This window comes from Colletes latitarsis, chromosome 11, assembly GCF_051014445.1.
Source record: "Colletes latitarsis isolate SP2378_abdomen chromosome 11, iyColLati1, whole genome shotgun sequence".
Lineage (NCBI taxonomy): Eukaryota > Metazoa > Arthropoda > Insecta > Hymenoptera > Colletidae > Colletes > Colletes latitarsis.
This window is the reverse complement of record NC_135144.1, coordinates 16,772,166-16,791,464: the sequence shown is the minus strand read 5'-3', so window position 1 is coordinate 16,791,464 and position 19,299 is coordinate 16,772,166. Positions and strand designations below refer to the sequence as shown.

Genomic DNA, 19,299 nt, shown 5'->3' with positions numbered 1-19,299 from the left:
TACAAGTCTCTGCTTGCCTTTGCAGGTTTCTGCTCACCCCTGATGCTTCTGACATCGTATAACAATTATTTCATGCTACTGTTCGTCCCTGCTGATCTCTGCTTGCCACTGCATGCCTCTGCTGACCACCGCTTATATTTCTGTAATTGTAATTGTAATTGAGGACCGTCTCGTGGGAGTCAAGAAAGCTGCCCACTTTGAAAATGTGAATGGCAAAACGCCCAAGTTTGTCGTGGAATAGTTCGTTATTTTTAACGATAGATGGCGCTTATTTTTTACCTCAAACCCTCTGGTGTTAAAACGCCCAAGTTTGTCGTGGAATAGTTCGCATCGTCCATGCTAGATGGATTTCTCGACAAACTTGGGCGTTTTAGCACCAGAGGGCCTGAGGTCGGTAAATAAGCGCCATCTATCGTTGAAAATAACGAACTATTCCACGACAAACTTGGGCGTTTTAACACCAGAGGTTTGAGGTAAAAAATAAGCGCCATCTATCGTTAAAAATAACGAACTATTCCACGACAAACTTGGGCGTTTTGCCATTCGGATTTTCAAAGTGGGCAGCTTTCTTGATTCCCACGAGGCGGTCCTAAATTACTTCGGGTAACTTCGAAGAGTCGAGAAAGAGAGCATGTGTCAGTTTGCCTTTGTCAACTTTCTGAAACTCTACGAGCTCGCGTACGCGTGATCTGGCATAGGTGAATAATCTTGTGAAATTGATCATTGATTGAAATTAATCACTGTTTTTACAAATTATTTCGAAACGAGGAACTAAAAGCAAAACCGAGATACTAAATTTAATAATGATACTAAGTTTAATGTCAAACGTATTTAACTTTTTGAAAAAATCTTTGAAATAGATCAGAAAGGTAAATTATTAATATACAACGTTAAGAGGATTTGATTGAATAGAATTTTTATGTGGTATTATTTCGTTTTTCCTTTATTTTACTTCAATATTGAACGAAAGAATTATACGTGTTAATTGATACAATTGTTTTCACACGTTACAATAAGTACCTCGTATATTCAAGATACGTCATTTATTACGGATACGAAAAATATCTCTAACAAGTATATATATATACGTAAACGATAATTATGTTTCGTTAAAAAATGTGAGTTTGATACATGAAAAAATAAGTAAAACACATTTGGCGAATTAAAATTATAGTTAAATCTTTAAAGAATATATACAACGCAGTTTAATATCGAACAACGTTCAAGGCATGATAAATGCATGAACTTCATTGCAATCACATCTATAGAATTACGAAGATAAATATAAATTAAGCTGTATAGACAACTGCTACGCATAGTTATTGTGAGTGTATTACATCTGTGCTTTTGAATGACAGTTGGTACGTTTGTAAGAGCGTGTGGTGTTAAGAATTTTGCGTTATTTCCAATTTGGATTGAAAAACATACGGCCCTACACGGACGGCTCTCACACTATTGACAGGTAGTGTGTCATGTACACATACATACATTTTTTTTATACAGTATTCCCGCCTTAAATGTATTACTCGGGACCGAAGAATCACATTAACGCTCGTGTGCCCCCAACCTCAACGCAAGAGGGTAATCTTTTTTCGTATTTTACCATTTACTTCGAACTCTTGAAGAATATTAAGATAATATTAATAAAGCTAAGTTAATCCTTGACTTAGCTTTATTTAAATCTGTACTTCAGTTTGTCGTCAGATTTGTTCTTTAATAAAATAAATAAATTCCCAAACATAATATTGCACTACATCACATTGCATATACAGTGAATGTAAAGTTTGTTAAGAATCTATTTTTTTTTTCTTCTAATATCTTTACAATTTTGTACAAAAAGAATGTAAATAAAAGTTTTGACTTTATATACGATGTGAAACCGTATTATAGGCATGTACGTCGCATTAATCGCTTTACTGGTATTGTTAGGTTAACATAAGGTCCTTTTTCACATTTAATGTAGGAACACTGTGTATGTACATGTACTGAATGTATGCATATTCATTCAGTTGAATTGCATTTCAGATTGTGTACCGCTATTAACATAAAATAATCTGGTTTATTGATAATATAAAATAACGTTATTAACAATCTGAATTATAATTCAACTGAAAACTTGCGTGGATAAAATCATTTAAGTAGAATCGTCGTCCGAGTCTACAGCATATGAAACTGGTTTACGAGTACGACCGGAGTTATTTCTCGGCATTAGAACTGGAGAAGTTTCTTCTATCCTGGCAATATTATCCTGTTGCGGCTCGGTCTTCTTCTTCTTCTTCTTTGCCTGTATCATTAAATTATACCAAACGTATTAATGTTTAGAAATCTATATATCATAAACGCTTTTTACTTTCTATTAATTATATTTAAAGTAATAAATTCTTAACCAATAATTTATGAAATGTATTGTTACTCACAGGAGCCTCTTTGCCAGAAAACGTTTGTTCTTCGGAGTCCGAATCAGAAGAAAATACCTTTGTCTTAAATCGTATTTTTCCCCTTTTGCCTCCATTTTCAGCCTTCTTTTTAACAGGCGCTAAATTATGAACAACAAATTATAGTATAAATAAACAATATGATACATAAATACGTTAACAATTACTAAAGTATTATTAAGAAACTTTAGTACCTTTTGTCGGGGATGTGAATAACTCTTCACTAGATGACATAATAAATGGTTGTTTCTGTTGCTTTTCTGCCGAAGAACCACTGACTAGGGAGTCAAAAAGTTCTTCTGAACTTACTATTAGAAACGAAAACATTATTAAAACAGTACCATGAACATTACACAATAATATAACCAACGGATTTATAACAATAATTACAATTTCGTTAATTATGTGTTAATAAATATAGTAATTTAATTTGCGAGAATTTTTAATTGCTTATATTCATTTACTTACATTTCGGTAGTGGTGCCTTCTTATTTATGTTAAAGCTATCGTCAGAATCACTATTTGTTATTGTAGCGGATTTCATTTTTCTAAAAGAAAAATTATTAATAAAAATGTATTTTATTTTTACGTAACTAAAATCATGAAATAAACTCACTGATCTGAATCCGATGAATGATGATTAATCAATTCGTCGCTAAATGAAGACTCGGAATCGAAACTGTAGTTTTTCTTAGCTGTCACGTTCAAAATTTAATTAAAAATTATTAATTTTATATGTATATGCATTATTTAATATTAAAACATGAAAATTAATACCTGTATTTCTACGGGATACACGAGGTTCTGGAGGAGGAGAAATACTACCAAAATCAATCTCATCATAACTTTCACCGTCAGAGTTCATCTTTCTTTTATCACCTTTTTTAGCGTTTCTTTTAAAAGGCAATGTTGTTTGTTTTAATTCTAATTGAAACATTACAGAAAATGTTGCATATAATGATCTGTGTAAGCCTCTATCTTTATTTTATTATAATTTTGTGTATACATACTTTTACTACCTGCTTTTTTCTCTCCTTTTTCTGAAATAATGTTTATCCTTTCACACAAAGATTTTGCGTTCGATTCCACCAAGGTATCAAATTCATCTTTTTCCTCCATTTGTTCTTTCTTTACCTACATATAATATTTACATAAATTTTTATGTTCAACTTACATAAAACATTTTATGCGTAAAAAAAATGTTTTACATATAGATAATTATTATATATAAATAAAAAGCAAAAATATTTAAATAATAATTTTATAACTTGTTACACTACCTTTGGCTGTTTTTTAATGCCTTCCTTTTTATCTTTAGATACGATTTCAGCTTTTTCGATTTTCTTTTTCAATTCTATGTCGATTGTAGGAATTACTCGACGTATAGAATTCGAAGCATAAATTTTTGATGGCGGCTTTTTGATAAGTTTAGCCATTTTCAAATCTTCCTTTTTTTCTTTTTCTTCTAACTAATAAAATATGAACCACGAGTAAAACTTTGTTCGACATTCTAAAATGTTAGGCAACATCTACTCACCTTATTTAATTCACTTAGTAGATTGTCTAAATCCTCCTTCCATAAAGAAACAGGCGAACGAGCTTGTAATCTTTTCAATTCTGCTAATTTGTCGTCTCTTTGGCGTAACAATTCATCTTTCTTTTCTTGTGTAAGACTCCACAACGTCATTCCTAGTAGATAATCAAAATTTTCTTTTGCTATGACAGTAGGTAATGCAGCCTCTTCATCTTCAACATTTTCGGCTATTTCCTCCTACCAATATATTACATAATTATTTGTATATATACGCGTGCATTAAGATTAAAACAAGTTAGAATTAAAATTCTATTTCGTGTTTTTTACTCCAATTTCTTCCCACCACTTACTTGAGCTTCCTAACGTAGCATAACAATTAAGCTTAAATGCATCATTGCAGATAATTGTTTAAAGTAAAGGTACAGTACTTACCAAAACTTCTTCTCTATTTTGTGATAATTTCCAAGCCATTACCGGATCGGATACATACTCCCGTTTAATTAATTCAGCTATCATATCCTTCTTCTTTTTATTTTCTATTACTATAGTGCCATCGCATTTCTCTAAAATAAATCTTGCTTGATTTGAGAGTTTCGATGCTTCCGCTTGCAGTATACCCTCTAAATAATCTTTTCTTTTGTGGTACAATTCTAGTCTGATTTTATAGAAACTTCTCAAAATTTGAGTAACACTCTCATACTTCTGAAGGCATTGATTTCCATCGAATGCACACTACGTAAAAATAAATACAATTTATTATGCGATTAATAACATTTTATATCTTATTATTTATTTTGAATAAGGTGTGTAAATTATTTACCATGGATGTAATCGCCATTGTTGTTTGCAATTTAAATGTTTTGTGAAGACCATCTCTCTCTAATTCTACTAACTTATCGCGATTTAAAGTTACCACAAAGTGTACTGCCGTATCCGTGTTGTATTCCTTGTAATCTCTATAATAATATTCAGAAAAAACGAACAATGACTATTTCATACTTGTTTGCTTAATTTACAATATTTAGTTAATAATACTATTATAATTACGAAATAATAGACGGTGTTTTATCGCTTCCGTGTAACATTGGCTCTAAAACTGATTCTTTATACGCTTGTGTCCATATTCCCACTGGAAGTTCTGTAATTTCAACTTTATCTGGTCCAATTACTGAAATTTCACCATTAAGAACATACCGATAATCTCCACAACTCTCTATTACTCCTTTGAAGTTTTTGTAATAGGGTATCTACATAGAAAACGAAAAAAATTAATAAAATATATCAAAATAATGTGTACAAAACACGTTCTTAAAAAATATAACTACCATTGGTTTTGGATCAGCGCCATCCATCATTCTGTACAAATTTTCAATGATTTCTCTAGGGTTGTAATTCGGTATTTTTGTCATCCAACCAGTACCAATGCCATCGGCGCCATTTATCAATACCATTGGTATAGTTGGTACATAATAGACAGGTTCAATTTTTTGATTATCATCATATTCATATTTTAGTAATGGTTCGTCATATTTGTGAAATATAAATCTCGCTAATGGACTGTGGTAATAGGAAAAAGGAAAATATGTTAACTGTTCTTTTTTTATTTATAACTGTGACATAAAATAAAAATTTAAATACCTAAGCATTGTGAAGATATATCGAGGACTTGCCGAATCTTTTCCTCCGGCTAGTCTAGTACCAAACTGACCAATGGGTTGAAGTAAATTAATATTATTACTGCCTACGAAGTTCTGTGCTAGACCGACAATAGTCGACATTAGAGAAACTTCGCCGTGGTGATATGCTGAATGTTCAGCAACTGAACCAGCTAATTGAGCAACTTTAACTTCGCGTTTATCGTTTCGTTTTAAACACGTGTATAAAACTTTTCTTTGTCCCGGCTTAAAACCATCGATCGCATTAGGTATGGATCGCACATTGTCGTAGTTACTATATAAAACTAATTCAACGTTAATGAAATCCGAGAATGATACGGTACGTGTATCTTTTTCATAAAGATAACGCTCTCCAAGTCCAATATCTTTTCTTCTTTTTGTTTCATCCATATAATTCGTTAACCAATCCTTACGTTGGTCGACACATTTTTTACTGAAGGCCATGATGATATTTTGATCATCCTGGTCCCCATCATATCTAAATAGAATTCTATGTCTAGTCATATTTTGAAAATATTCTTTCGCCTCTTTAGCAGTAGAGGTACCCAAACCTATATCGAGGGAAATTAATATACTTTCGTACAATTCAAACTAAATACGAAGATGCAAAGTTTTACAAAAGATGAAAAATAAAAACCTTTGTAGTATTTGATTTTATACGTATGATAATTATTTGTTTCTGTTTTCCATTTTTGAAATTCCGGCAGAGAGAAAAAGCTTAATATTTCGCTTCCCTTTGATGCTTTAACAATAGGTGTAATAAATTCCTCCACAAAATTTACCTTCAGTAATGAAGGCCAATTATGATGAATAAAATTAATTAACAATCCCTTGATATGAGAACCATCCTACATAAATACAAGTGTCGCATAATTATTGTACAGATACACAACGGTTATTGAACAACTGAATCTATTAAAAAATTAACCTGATCCTGATCCGTCATTATCATCATCTTTCCATAACGTAATGTTTTTAAATCATCACGAGTTTCATATTTCTTTTTATATTGAAGACCAAGAATTTTTATCAAATTATTAATTTCGACATTTTCCAAAATTTGTTTGTGTGTCGCTTCTCGTACATTTAAAATCTTACCTAGTGATTTTCATAAATAATAGTGATACAATTGGTATCAATATTAGCCTTATTAAATGTTTACATATACTTACCTCTTAGAGGAAATATTCCATATTTATCTCTACCTATTGAGGCAAGACCAGATACAGCCATGGTCTTAGCTGAATCTCCCTCAGTTAATATGAGTGTGCATTCGAGTGATCTACCAGTTCCAGCATCATTAGCATCTTCTAATTTTGGTATTCCTAAAATACAAAATTACACCAAATACAGTAATGCCCATTTAAACGTCTGCGGTTATCCCCACCCAATCTTGAAAGCGAGCGTCGAGCGTGTCGAGCGTAACTTGACGCCAGTCGTTATCGATACATTCTATTGTACCTCGCTATTATATCTCACTAGGACTCATCCTCTTTCCTTGTCTCAGTTGAATTCGTAGAAGTGACCTACCCGCTTAAGCGTCCGCGTTCGGGACCGGCCGCGAACGCTTAAGCGGGCATTACTGTACTATAATATACGCTGTATCGTATTTACAAAGTATGCATGAAATTTGTTTCTCTGGCTTACAAATATTGTACTACTCGTTTGTTTTGATATATTCATATTGACTTTCTTCCCCTTCTTACTATCTCTTACTTTGAAAAGTTAGATTAGTACTACACTGTGAGCAAATGAAGACTGATGACATCAACAAGTGAGTGTCAACGCTGCCTTATTCTCGGACAACGTAAGAATTTGTTATGCCAAAATATTTCCTAACACGCCATTTACAAGAAACATTGAGCGAATCCTTTTTAAGAGTATATGAAAGGGAAAAGTTCCACAAGACGCTACAACAGAACCGTTAGACCGTTGACGATGAAATACAAACAAATTTTGGTGTTAATAGCAGTGATAGCGAATCTTCGCATCAGTATAAAACAAACAGCAAAAATGACAGGAATCTATCGATATAAAACTCTTGCAATTGTAACAATTCCCTTCTCAACACGTAAATATAGTGTACAATCTACACAAAAAAGATTTCACTTATAAAACGCGGTTCTGTAGATTTTGCACAATCAGATTATTATAGTTAATCCTACATGTTTGTACGTATATTTTATTTAGAGAATTTACCTTGCAACTTTCTTTGCTTCGACTTAGGCCCCAACTTTTGTAATTGGCTATCGGCTTTAAATTTCGCCCATGTTAAAACTGCTTCAACAATGCCCATTTTTGTTACCTATGTATAATTAAAAATTCGTCATAAATATATAAAAACACTGTATCAGTAAAATTGAAATTTAATATTTACATTTGCAATGAATTTATCAGGAAATACGCATTTTGAGCCAAAACTTTTAGCTTGCAATGTCATATGCTCCTTAGTTTGTGAATCAAATGTAGGATTGTTAATGAGACAATTGACAAAAATCCATAGATGATTCTTTATTTGGAATGGCTTGATTGTGATTCCTGCCTTGTTTTTCTTCTTTAATGTTTCTGTCAACTGCTTTACTATTAATTCCGAAACATGATCTACATGTCGTCCACCCTATTTACAAAAAAATACTTTTAAGATCTTCAGTTTATTATAAAATAATAGTTCCCTTTTTCTACTTTCTTAAACATTTTACCTTTGTTGTCGCAATACTGTTTACAAAAGACATTTGCTGGAAGCCCTTATCAGATAAAGTAACAGCCACTTCCCAGCGAGGTCCACAATGTTCATATATAATTTTCAAAGGATTACCAATATCGTCTGTTTTGTCTTTAATATACAAATCAATATATTCCTTAAAATTTTTAATAGGAACCCTAGTGCCATTCAGAAAGACTTTAACACCACTAGTAGAAGCTGCTACATCAAATGCTCGTCGAGACATGAGAGCAACTATATCATCATCTAGAGATTGCATTTTAAATTTTGCTAAATCTGGTGAAAATATGACCTTTGTAAAATCTTCCCCGGTAGATGCCTTAACTCTGGGCTCGCTTGCTAATCCCATATTATTACTCCATGTCTACAAATACAATTATGTTATGTAGAATGCATATTATTATAAGAAACATAAGCTTCGATCTTAAACTTCTTTTAATAAAATAATTACTTGTTTTAAACATTTCCTATATTCCTTAGACGAAGTTTCCACTGTAAAACGATGACTAAAAATATTACACAATTTGGCACCATAACCGTTCCTACCGCCGGTTACTTTTTCCTCTTCGTCATCATAATTAGACGATGTTAACAAATGTCCAAATATCATTGTAGGAACAAACATATTCTCTTCTTTATGAATTACCACTGGGATACCTTTGCCATTATTCCAAACTGATATAAGATTCTGTTCTCTACAAATTAAAGTCATATTTTATTAGTTTCTTAATTATTAATTAGGAATATTTTAATAATTTGCAGATTACATATTGTATAATAAGTAATCACATACTGATTAATGTCAATTTTAATTGTGTCCATTTTTGGATCCCTCTGTTTATTATCTGCAGCATTTACTAAAATCTCATCAAATATTTTGTATAATCCAGGAACATATTTTATTTCCTTTTGCACCATCATTTCCTTCTCTTTGTCATAAATCCACATCATTTCAGTTACAGGTTCAACAGAACCTATGTAAGTGTCAGGACGTAATAAAATATGCTCCAATTGAGATTTTTTTTGATAAATCCCCTCAATGGTTTTTTTCTTCGATGCATTGTTATCAGCTCCATTTTCTACCGTAGTATTCATAATGTTATAAGTTGAAGTTTTTATGCAACTGTAAAACAGGAAAATGACTTAAATTTTATATTACCAGAACAAAAATATGTTACAGACACTTTAAAATATAACAGATGAGAATAAACATATTACACGTATATTCAGAATTACTTTTATTTAAGTATCAATATTAACAATCATAATTAATTTTACATATAGAAAATTTTAATTTGGCTTTATACACATTGAATATTTATCAGTATAAAATATAATTTATAAAATATAAATGTGTACTATGAAACAATAAAAACAAAACATTAGTAGCAGCAAATCGATTACTATTCCACTTGTATTCCATATTTGTGTTATAACTTTTTAATAAAGCTTTAAATGACCTATGTTTATAAACATTTTTTCTTAGTGCCATAAAATATACTGACAAATTTTAAACATTAAAACCTGAGATATCCTGTACATAAAATTTAATGTGAATTGTCCAATTATATCCAAGTTCAACAATAACATATATTAAGATTTAAGAACACAATGTTTTTGTATATACTCATTTACATCAATTACCTTTATTTTTTTTAACAAGCTAGTGATATAGGAAAATCAGGGTTGTTTATCTTTAAAAAGGGAACCAAACTCAGCCACTAAACTATTTAAAATACCATGTTCTTTTTCTGTAAACAAATAAACATTGTATAATATTACTATACAATGTCAAGTTATGCATCATTATTTATACAATATTTCTGAAATAAACAAATGAATTTTAGTAACATATTCTACTTCTTATAAAAATAAAAAGGAATCATGTGTAGTATGTGAGTTTGGCAATGTACCCTACAAAAATTAAACCAGTTTCTTTTATAATAGAGTATCATAAGAAAACTTATATGCAAGAACACTTCATAATATATACAATATTTACATATAAATACATATACAATACATATGTATTTTTTTCAACGCATTAGAAAACAAAAGCCATTGATAATCAAGAAATTACAAACTTTTGTGTTTACTTATTCAAGTCTCACTTTATTTGTATCTAATCCTGTTTAATGTAAGCTTTGATATTCAACATGTGAAAATCATGGAATACTATTCTATCGTGTCAATTTTAATTGTAATAAACGTTATGTATAAACAAAATATAAATGTACTCTATTATAGGTAATAAATTTTGCTCAATACGAAATACTAGAATCGGTATTTACTAAAAACACTTTCGTACCCGAAACAAGTTTTGCTAATATGGCGGGAAAATATCCACTGTGTAATTGGCCAGTATGGAAGAAGACGCCAATTTAGTATAAACATCTGTTTTTTCGGAAATTAAATCTATATACAAATATTAAATGGTTTTCGAAAAGAAAATTAATATTTTCAGATGAAATTTTGGATTACGAGATTACTCCTACCTTTAGCCCACTTACCTTCGGTAGAATTGAGATAAAACGAAGTAGCGTCGGCAACCGAAAATTGCACAAGTATAGTTTACTAAGTAGGACTAAAATTAATAAACGGCGTACCGCAGTTAATAACTGCCTAAAATTAATTATTCATCGCACAAACTATTTGCCTTGTTGCCTTTTGTCTTAACCTTCATCCGAAGCTGCCTACAAGATAGTGAAACAGCTATTGTAAGCGCATTATACCTGTAACTCACAGTGACGGTTGGGACGCCTGTAAGAGTGAACAGCGCTAGAAGGCCTTAAGTCGAAAGAACACAAATCTCGTTGTCAACTGTGATTGGTGTGAGGTCAAAGTCTCGAACACAGTAGCTCCCTCTACCTCCATCTTCTATTCCAACATGCCGAACTAAATTGTGACTACGACTGACTCCCATTGGTCCATTGTGCTTCTGCCCAGACAGATCGCAGGTTTGACGCATAGCGTGTTAATAAATTAATTTTTAGTTGTATTACTTTATTTGATATCGTTATATATTTGATCTGATGCACTTTTGCATCGTAAAATTTTAATTTTATTTAATTTGTCTCATTTATGTGCAAAGTTGTGTGATGCAGTAACTGCATTATAGTTCGTATTTTGCGATTGCATGGTAAGTGAATACGCGGCCTTAGGATATAAACCAATCAGAAGTGTTGTATTCCATACCTAATTATTAGGGCACAGTTCTTGATACTTGTTTCCTTTCTATATTCTCCAAAATAAATGTATGTAGTACCGGTCACTATCGACAATTTAAATATTAGTTTCGTCCAGTATCTATTTTTCGTATCCATATGTAGGTAGCCCCATCATAGGTATGTATTTAAATATAGTCACAGATCGATTATATTTATTCTTAAAGACCAGTTGTTAGACTAATTTAATCCTCACGAAATGTGATACTAAAATAACTACGTTGACAATGAATCATAGGAGAATCGAACGTTTAGTCCGATATCTTCGTTTTTTCATTCCTAGTTTCTATTTTTCGACGGTCACGACTACATTATTCAATATTATTTAAGATACAATATTCTGTGATATTTAACAATTTATTAGAAATACATATTTCAGTGCGTAAGTTCGACTTTTTCCCACCAATCACATAATGCGCCACCTGACAAGTTATCCCGCGTACATAATTATCATTTGTGCTGTGAACTTCAACATGAGGTAGTTTAGGGAGTTAAAAGTACGTGGTAAATAAATGTTATTCGACATTGTTTACATTTTCCTTAACTCAGAATCGATCTTCCCAGTTCCTACAAATACAAAAGTATGCTTTATATGTTAATATCTTCTACATATTTGTCACAGGTTAAATTTATTTTCTTTCGATGCTTTCATCCGATATTAATATACTTTTAATTAAAAATTGAATCGATTTTCATTAATATACATGTACCAATTAAAAATCATAATCTTTCGCAAAATATTTCAGGCTCAATTCTAGTTTAATGTGTCTTTTTTTGTCATAGATGACCGATTGATATTCGAACGAAAATGGCGCGCTACCGTCGCCATAATACTTGACGATCAATTTTAACGGAATTCAAACGGAGTATGATAACAGCTTCTAATTTATTAGAACAAATAGATAATATATGTATGTATATTTACATTATTTTTTAATTTAATTAAGACAAAACAAGGAAAGATTAAATTAATCTTCTATTTTTCCATGCTTCGTTTATATAACAATCTAAAATAGTATTGTCAAGTTATGTATAAAAATTCAAGGGACGTCACCATTATTGAGCGAAATACACAGAAGGGTATAGAAGTTCTTATAAATACATGTTTAAGTACTTAATATTTTATATACTTATATACTAGTTTCACTAAATTTTAAAATTCATTTCGTTCATCTTAGGATAAAATTTCTACTATAATTGTTGTCGTAGCGAGTGTCACGTTTAGCGTATTAATTGTCTTCAGGACATCTGGCATCTTGAATTTCCTGTAGATTAAATTAATGTTAGTTGCAATTTAACTTTTTCTTTTTTCATAAATTTATTAGAAAAAAGAATATCAATAATTTTACTCGGTTTCTCTTTTCCCCGTATTTGGACCAGAAAGTGACGTTGCTGGAGGTCCTTTGTCCAGTTTGTTTATTGAAAACCGAACACGAACTGAACGGCGGGGAATATAAATGCAACGAAACTGCAGGATTCACAGCGCTCGGGTTTTCAACTCGATGAAGTCCTAAAGAATCTATAAAAAGTATTTTTATTTAATGTTACGAGGAAACGTACAAAGTTTCTATTTGTTCAAGACAAAAACCGTACCATTGATGTAACATATTTCATTGAGACCAACGGTGTTTCTCACTAATTCCTTCAGTTCTTCCGGTTCGTCATTCTCTTTATTATTTTCGTATTTCACAGGCCACGCGTATCTCGTCTATGGAAAGATGGCGTTTTAGACAAACGTTCGCTAGAAACGCGAGAGGAACAAAATATTTCTTGATACCTCGCAAAGTTCACCCTGGAGGATTTTCATCACACAATGCGCATTAGCATGATCGTGTATGGCTGATCCATGACCTTCTCCCCAACACAAAACCATGAGATTGAACCTTCCATTTCCTTCGTCAACTAAGTTCCTTGTATATCTGAACAGAATGACGCATACATTTGTTCCATTTAAGGATACGAGTAATAGTGGATAACGTTAGGTCGCATTGAAGGATAATTAATTACTATCAATTAGCAGTGTGAAACAGGAAAACGTTCCTCAAGGATTTGTGTTGTATTCGATCATAGAAATTGATTCTAAGCGTTCCACAAGACTTATCGTTGGATGTTAAAAGAGAATCACAATAGTCCTGTGAAAATCTTTTCAAACATTTTCTCGTTTGTTAAATTGGTTGATCAGTCTTTCTCTTGGCTGTGTGAAAAATTCTCGTCATTCATTGCTTTCGATCGGACGAGTGTCGCGTGTCGAGGAACCGATGTTCTGGCTCAAGTGTAATGTTGTAAGTGGCAAGAAGGGGGGGGGGCATACGTGGAAAGTGTGTGTAACCAGCCGTTCACCGAACGAACACCACTGATTTATGTGCAATACACACAGACTCTAAAGCGTTCCGCATACTTAGCCTCAGATTGCAACGATGTCGAACCATTTCGATCGGGTCCGTTCTTTCGTGGATATAATTATTCGAGCAAGACAGAAAAGAGAGAGGTATTCTCCGTAAAATCAACCGAAAAAAGTTATTTTACCGGTTTGGTTAAAAATTGTGGAAACAAGTGAATAACGTCAAACGTTAATAGATTTCGATCGATTATTTTGCAAATGTGTTTGGTAAATGTTATCTTATTTGCTCTCAATAGTGCACCCTGCTTTGTATAAATATTGTGTCCACGTGGGTTTCCATACTTTCGCGCGTCGTGTGGAAACCGACCGTGTCAGCTGTTACGTGCCATAATCTTATATCATTACGTCCGACATAGTCGTTATCTTTATAATTCGCGAAACAATTTTCATACCAGATCGACCCGTTCCGTTTCGCGCGAACAAGATGGAAAGTCGATTAAAATTCACTCGGCAATTTGGCCTTTGAACCATAAAATGTAGAGCGTACGCGTTAGCTTTCGTAACAATTCCGTTCGTATCGATTGATTTAGACAATTTAATTATAACGCGATCAAGGGACGAACCCTCCGTTATTTGTCGACGATTAATCGTTTCCGATAGTCTCACGAAAAAAAAAAAAATACGCGTTAACGGAACACATTTGTGATCAGCGGTTCAGTCATTATTCGTATCAAACGGGAACGATTCTGGAACCCTCTCTCTTATCGGTTTCGCGTTCGTGTATAAACAGATCGCTTTCAACGCTCGCGTTACGGCCTGTATATATCTTTCGTGTTTTGAAAAACGTGATTTCGCGAAATGTTGCGCGTAACCAGTATATTTCTATCGATACGGGGTTACCCGGTTGATAAGGACGTCACACTCGCAGTAATTCTTAATTTACGTCGTGTTTTTTTCTTTTTTTTTTTTTTTCATGGGGTCATTTACTTTTCTCGTGTAACGCGATTCGTTCTCGGGGCGAAGCTTCGTTGCATCCTCGGTTGTTCAAGGCTGCTCGTTTTACGGACGAAACAGAAAATTTACGAGACGGATCGGGATTGGAGAAACCGTGACGGCCGATAACCTATCATGAACTTCGTCGCGTCAAATTCATTCTACAATTCCGGCGCAGTTGTTCGTGTTCTACTTGCACGCCGACCGAGCATATATTTACCGAGATGTTCGATCGTTCGTGAACGGTGAGACGCGAAAAACGATCGAGAGACGTTGTTTGCGTTCGCCGCGATTCGATCAGTTGGCTAATTTCACACATTTTTAACATTTAACTATTAACAGGTCGCAGTATGTCTGATTGTGTTAGATTGTATAGTATAGTTTTTTTATAGATTTCATTTTGTTGTTTTTATTTGATAAACAAAGTCGCCAAATAAAACTAAAAAATAATCTTGTTCGTGGTAAAAGAAAAGTATCGAATGATGAAACTATATAGTTCAATTTGGTGATTTTAAAAAAAAAGTTCATGCCCGTCTCATATTTGTTAACAGACTTCTGTAGTAATTTAATCGCGAATCGTCGTTGAAACAAATCATAGTATTGTTTTAGCTAGTATCGTTCGTATCTATCTCGAGAAAAGTATAGTTCATTTTGATGGAATGTCTCATATTCACTGATTAGTATATCAGAGATATTGATGTATATTCTAATTAAGTAGGAAAATGTTACCTGTATCTATCAAATTTCGCATATTTCTTCCATTCCAAAGGGTTGCTTCTGTAGGAGGCCATAAGATCCTGGACCTGATCGATGTTTACATTGTCAGTCTCGAAAGCTTCGTGCAGAGCATCTATAAGCTCGTGAAGGGTTGACACCTTCTGTTCGTGGGAGTTCTTGTCGTTGTAGAGCTTATCGCGCGAGGCACAGAATAATCCAGAATCCTCACTGCAGTCTTGCATTTTCCTTCGATTGTTCAGTTATGTTTCCCGTTCAGTTCGAACTTACTTTCTCCTCTGAAACGATCTTGTCACACACGCGCGACGACGATTCGCAAGAAAATATGAAAAAGAAATTGTATTTCGCGTGAAAGGACGAAAGAAAGGACGTCGTTGCACTGGATTCAGGGTTCGTTTTAAACCAGCAAAAGAATGTGGATGAGATTGAAAACGCAAGGGGACGAAGAGCGCGATTAACCAAACAAGAACACGTTACCGGTCTACGGCTCGTACCGGTCTAGTAAAACAGGGGAGACAGCGTCTTATACGAGGCGTAAGATACCCCCTTCTCCCGACGGCTTTTAAACAGATTCAAATACTTTGTGTACCATCGTAAACTAACTTTTTTCGATGTTACGGCTGTTGTGACGATCGTGTTATCGGGTGTTTCTTAAACTGGTGGTTGGTAAAAATGAAGAGGTCGACGCTTGCTATTACCCAATCGTAAACAGTTCTCTCGAAGCTTAATAAAGAAATTGAACTAATCAGAATTAAATAATAATATTCTCTGGTAACTTTATAGAAATTAGAAATATTCTTGAACCGTAGATTTCAACGCGTTTCGAATATTTTTGAACGTCGTATTGGGCGGCAATTCGTTTTTTATTTTCAAATAGGCTAATTTTCAAGTTTCGTTACGTTTATCCGCTCGTTTGTTTTGCGATTGTTGCATAGGACTAAGTAGTCGACGATAACTTATTTTGTACCGAGCATAGTGGTCGCCCCTTGGTGCAAAAACGATACACGATAAAGAGGAACTATCTTCTCGTTTTAAAAACGAACTATTTGTTTTACTTACTATGTACGGTCGATAGGATTGGCGCGTGGCGGTTGTAATCAGCGCGGCAACGTATGTTTCTTGTTATTCCGAGTAAATCTAAACATGATTCAAATACTAACGGAATTCTTGTTTATTCTATTTCATAAGTTTGAAAATATTGTTGGTGAAATGACGACAATTAACGATACACGATAAACATATCTTTTCTATCCTTAAAGTTATCAAAATCATTTTCGAATACTAACTTCACTGCAAATGTACAGTTATTTTATAATAACAAAACATATTTTAATAGGCGTTTTCCAGTCATACAAACGTCAATCATCGTAACATTGAAAGTAGAACAATAATTTCCACATAAATAAGCATAAGTTTACGTCTATTTGACACCGATTCGAATCTCTTTTAAATAAACGTAACTTTGATTATTTTAACCTTAATGAGAGATTTCATCATTGAAAGATTATAATTAGCGCTTACAATAAAAAGTTACGACGGATAGCAATATGTAATGGTTCGAGTCTCGTGTTTGATACGATTTCTGTAAGATATCGTTTGATTGGGAGTCGGAAGTGCTTTGTTTTTCGTTTGAAAATCCCGATCGGCGACTCGTTCGGGTCGTCCCCGAAGTGAGGTAACCGCAGGTGACGCGTCATCGGACACAAATTATCTTTTCCTCGTTGTTCTTCGGTTTCGTGGATGTTTTACCACATGGCACGATTTCCTTTTCTTTCGTACGGCAAGGTGAATCAGCGCACCTGCACGGCCTCGGTTTGCCGCGCTCTCTGCCCGTAATGCAGCTATAGCAAGGAATGTAATAAAAGATCAGCAACTGGAAGTACCAGATCTACGGTTCGGGACGAGGCGGTGTGTTATCGTTGACGCGAGGTTTCTATCGTTTTCATTCGGTTTCCTTTTCTCTAACTTCACCTACAACCGTATCGCGCACGCTACTTACACGCACGGCGAGCTTTTGCAATAGTAACACTTTGCTCTCGGTCTCTTCTGGCTCGATTTCGATTTCCTGCATCTGCACGGCGTCGATTTGCAAGCGCAACAAAGCGGCGCCGTCACCTTTCTGTGCCTGTCGTTTTTCGCTTGACCGACGTCGCACTTGCAGACGATCGGCGACTTGCTCTTTGGCTTGTCCACGCACACAGCCACGATCTTTCGTCTCGTTTTCGGACTGCAACGCGAATAAACGAAAGAAGAGAAAGGGATAAGTGAAAACTCCCAAGAACGTCCGTGGAACGCGGTCTCGAAGGAAATCGCGTTTTACCTGACACAATATTTCATCTTTCTCTCGTCCCTTCCTTCGTCCCTCTCAGCCTTGTTGTTGCAACAACAGGGAACCTTTCTACATTGCGTGCAACACGTCGATTCGCTGATCTTCTGCTGCAACTCGTCCATCACGTCCGAGAAAACGCTCAACCGCTGATAAGGTAGATCGTCCGATTTTCGTGACTTTAACTTCTCGTGGCAGCGGCACTCGTTGATGGAATCGACGCGACGATTCTCTAAATTTCTGGAAAAGTAACGTCTCACGTCTTCTCTAGGTTTCCAGGCAGTGACGTACATGGTACGCTTGTTATCGGGCTCGGTAAGGACCGGTCTTCCCTCGGCGAAGATTTTACGATCCTCGCACATACACAGATCTATGGACAGTTCGCAGCACGAGCATTTTCGTAACGGAGCTCTGCAGGCGCATTTCTCGCGAGGATGATCGCAATAAAGGCAGAACATCGACTTCATGCAGCTACAGGCATTCTTTGTATTGCAAACGGGCTTGCAGCTGCACTCGTTTTTCGGTTTGCAGCAATTCACGCATGTTATCGTCAGCCTGCAACTGTAAGATGATAATTAAGATTGATTGTATGTTGGTTAAAAATCGGAAGCAACGTGATCTACAGCGTCTAATAACGCGAAAGAGTGGGGAACATTTAATCTACACAGATGATTAACTTACATAAATGTTACATAAGATACATGTGTGTGTATACATGAGGCATTACGCAACGATAATGTAAATAGGTCAAATTAAAGATTATAAGGTTTCACATATATTTTCAGATATCAAATATTTGTGGCGCGCTCCTGCTAGGTGGAGGAAAGACCGTAGGAAGACAGAAAAGGGAAGGAAAATGGACTCATTAATTAATTAATAAGGCAATCCTAGCAGGTCCTGCCTTAGATGCTGGATATATGGGGTCAGTCAAGCGCTTGCGAGAGAGACAAAAGCGTAGCCCTCTGGTGGCGAGTACAAGAGGTAATGTCACATAGTTTATCATTTAATTATATTTTACCTGCATTCGTTTCTCGGTCTGCAACAATTGTCGCAAGTGATTACTCTCCTACAATCACACTCCTCCCAACTTCTGTTATCGTGATAGCAGATCGAGCAACTGTTTTCCCTAGAACCGGCACGACAGAATTGCCTCTCCTTCTTCAAACAACTTTTTGGATAATCCGTGAACCTGTTGTTGCACTGTGACGTCGGCAGATAACAGCAATTGCACTTGCTTTCCTCGAGCCTTCCACTGTCGACGCTGAAATTGTCACCAACACCAGCACAGTGTGGAAATTTCAAATTCGTGCATA

The 19,299-nt window shown here is 34.4% G+C and overlaps 3 protein-coding genes across 5 annotated transcripts; all 3 read right to left on the bottom strand.

The window, feature by feature from the left end:
• Positions 1-911: 911 nt before the first annotated feature.
• Top2 (DNA topoisomerase 2) lies at positions 912-11,156 on the bottom strand. Of its 2 annotated transcripts, none has more exons than XM_076776424.1 (23): positions 10,878-11,156; positions 9,161-9,490; positions 8,819-9,062; positions 8,345-8,731; positions 8,023-8,262; positions 7,845-7,950; positions 6,818-6,970; positions 6,574-6,743; positions 6,283-6,493; positions 5,608-6,196; positions 5,295-5,526; positions 5,017-5,216; positions 4,790-4,925; positions 4,393-4,701; positions 3,973-4,206; positions 3,716-3,904; positions 3,446-3,569; positions 3,213-3,359; positions 3,052-3,130; positions 2,904-2,983; positions 2,630-2,743; positions 2,418-2,536; positions 912-2,284 (listed from the first exon to the last, which is right to left on the bottom strand). In XM_076776424.1, the coding sequence occupies exons 2-23, from the start codon at positions 9,460-9,462 to the stop codon at positions 2,135-2,137; spliced, it is 4,515 nt and encodes a 1,504-aa protein (XP_076632539.1). In that variant the 5' UTR covers positions 9,463-9,490; positions 10,878-11,156; the 3' UTR covers positions 912-2,134. The 2 variants fall into 2 exon arrangements, with proteins under 2 accessions (XP_076632539.1, XP_076632540.1); XM_076776425.1 differs by having other exon boundaries at positions 913-2,284; positions 4,402-4,701; positions 10,878-11,155.
• On the bottom strand, positions 5,908-16,211 carry LOC143347360 (cysteine dioxygenase type 1). Of its 2 annotated transcripts, XM_076776428.1 has the most exons (6): positions 15,655-16,211; positions 13,369-13,510; positions 13,185-13,299; positions 12,941-13,110; positions 12,804-12,856; positions 5,908-5,917 (listed from the first exon to the last, which is right to left on the bottom strand). In XM_076776428.1, exons 1-5 carry the CDS (start codon positions 15,882-15,884, stop codon positions 12,821-12,823), a joined length of 693 nt encoding a protein of 230 aa, XP_076632543.1. In that variant the 5' UTR covers positions 15,885-16,211; the 3' UTR covers positions 5,908-5,917; positions 12,804-12,820. The 2 variants fall into 2 exon arrangements, with proteins under 2 accessions (XP_076632543.1, XP_076632542.1); XM_076776427.1 differs by lacking the exon at positions 5,908-5,917 and having other exon boundaries at positions 11,930-12,856; positions 15,655-16,210.
• Positions 16,212-16,854: 643 nt separating this feature from the next.
• LOC143348469 (uncharacterized) lies at positions 16,855-18,761 on the bottom strand. Its single transcript, XM_076778697.1, has 4 exons — positions 18,668-18,761; positions 17,981-18,547; positions 17,660-17,887; positions 16,855-17,501 (listed from the first exon to the last, which is right to left on the bottom strand). The coding sequence occupies exons 2-4, from the start codon at positions 18,451-18,453 to the stop codon at positions 17,354-17,356; spliced, it is 849 nt and encodes a 282-aa protein (XP_076634812.1). The 5' UTR covers positions 18,454-18,547; positions 18,668-18,761; the 3' UTR covers positions 16,855-17,353.
• Positions 18,762-19,299: the final 538 nt, after the last annotated feature.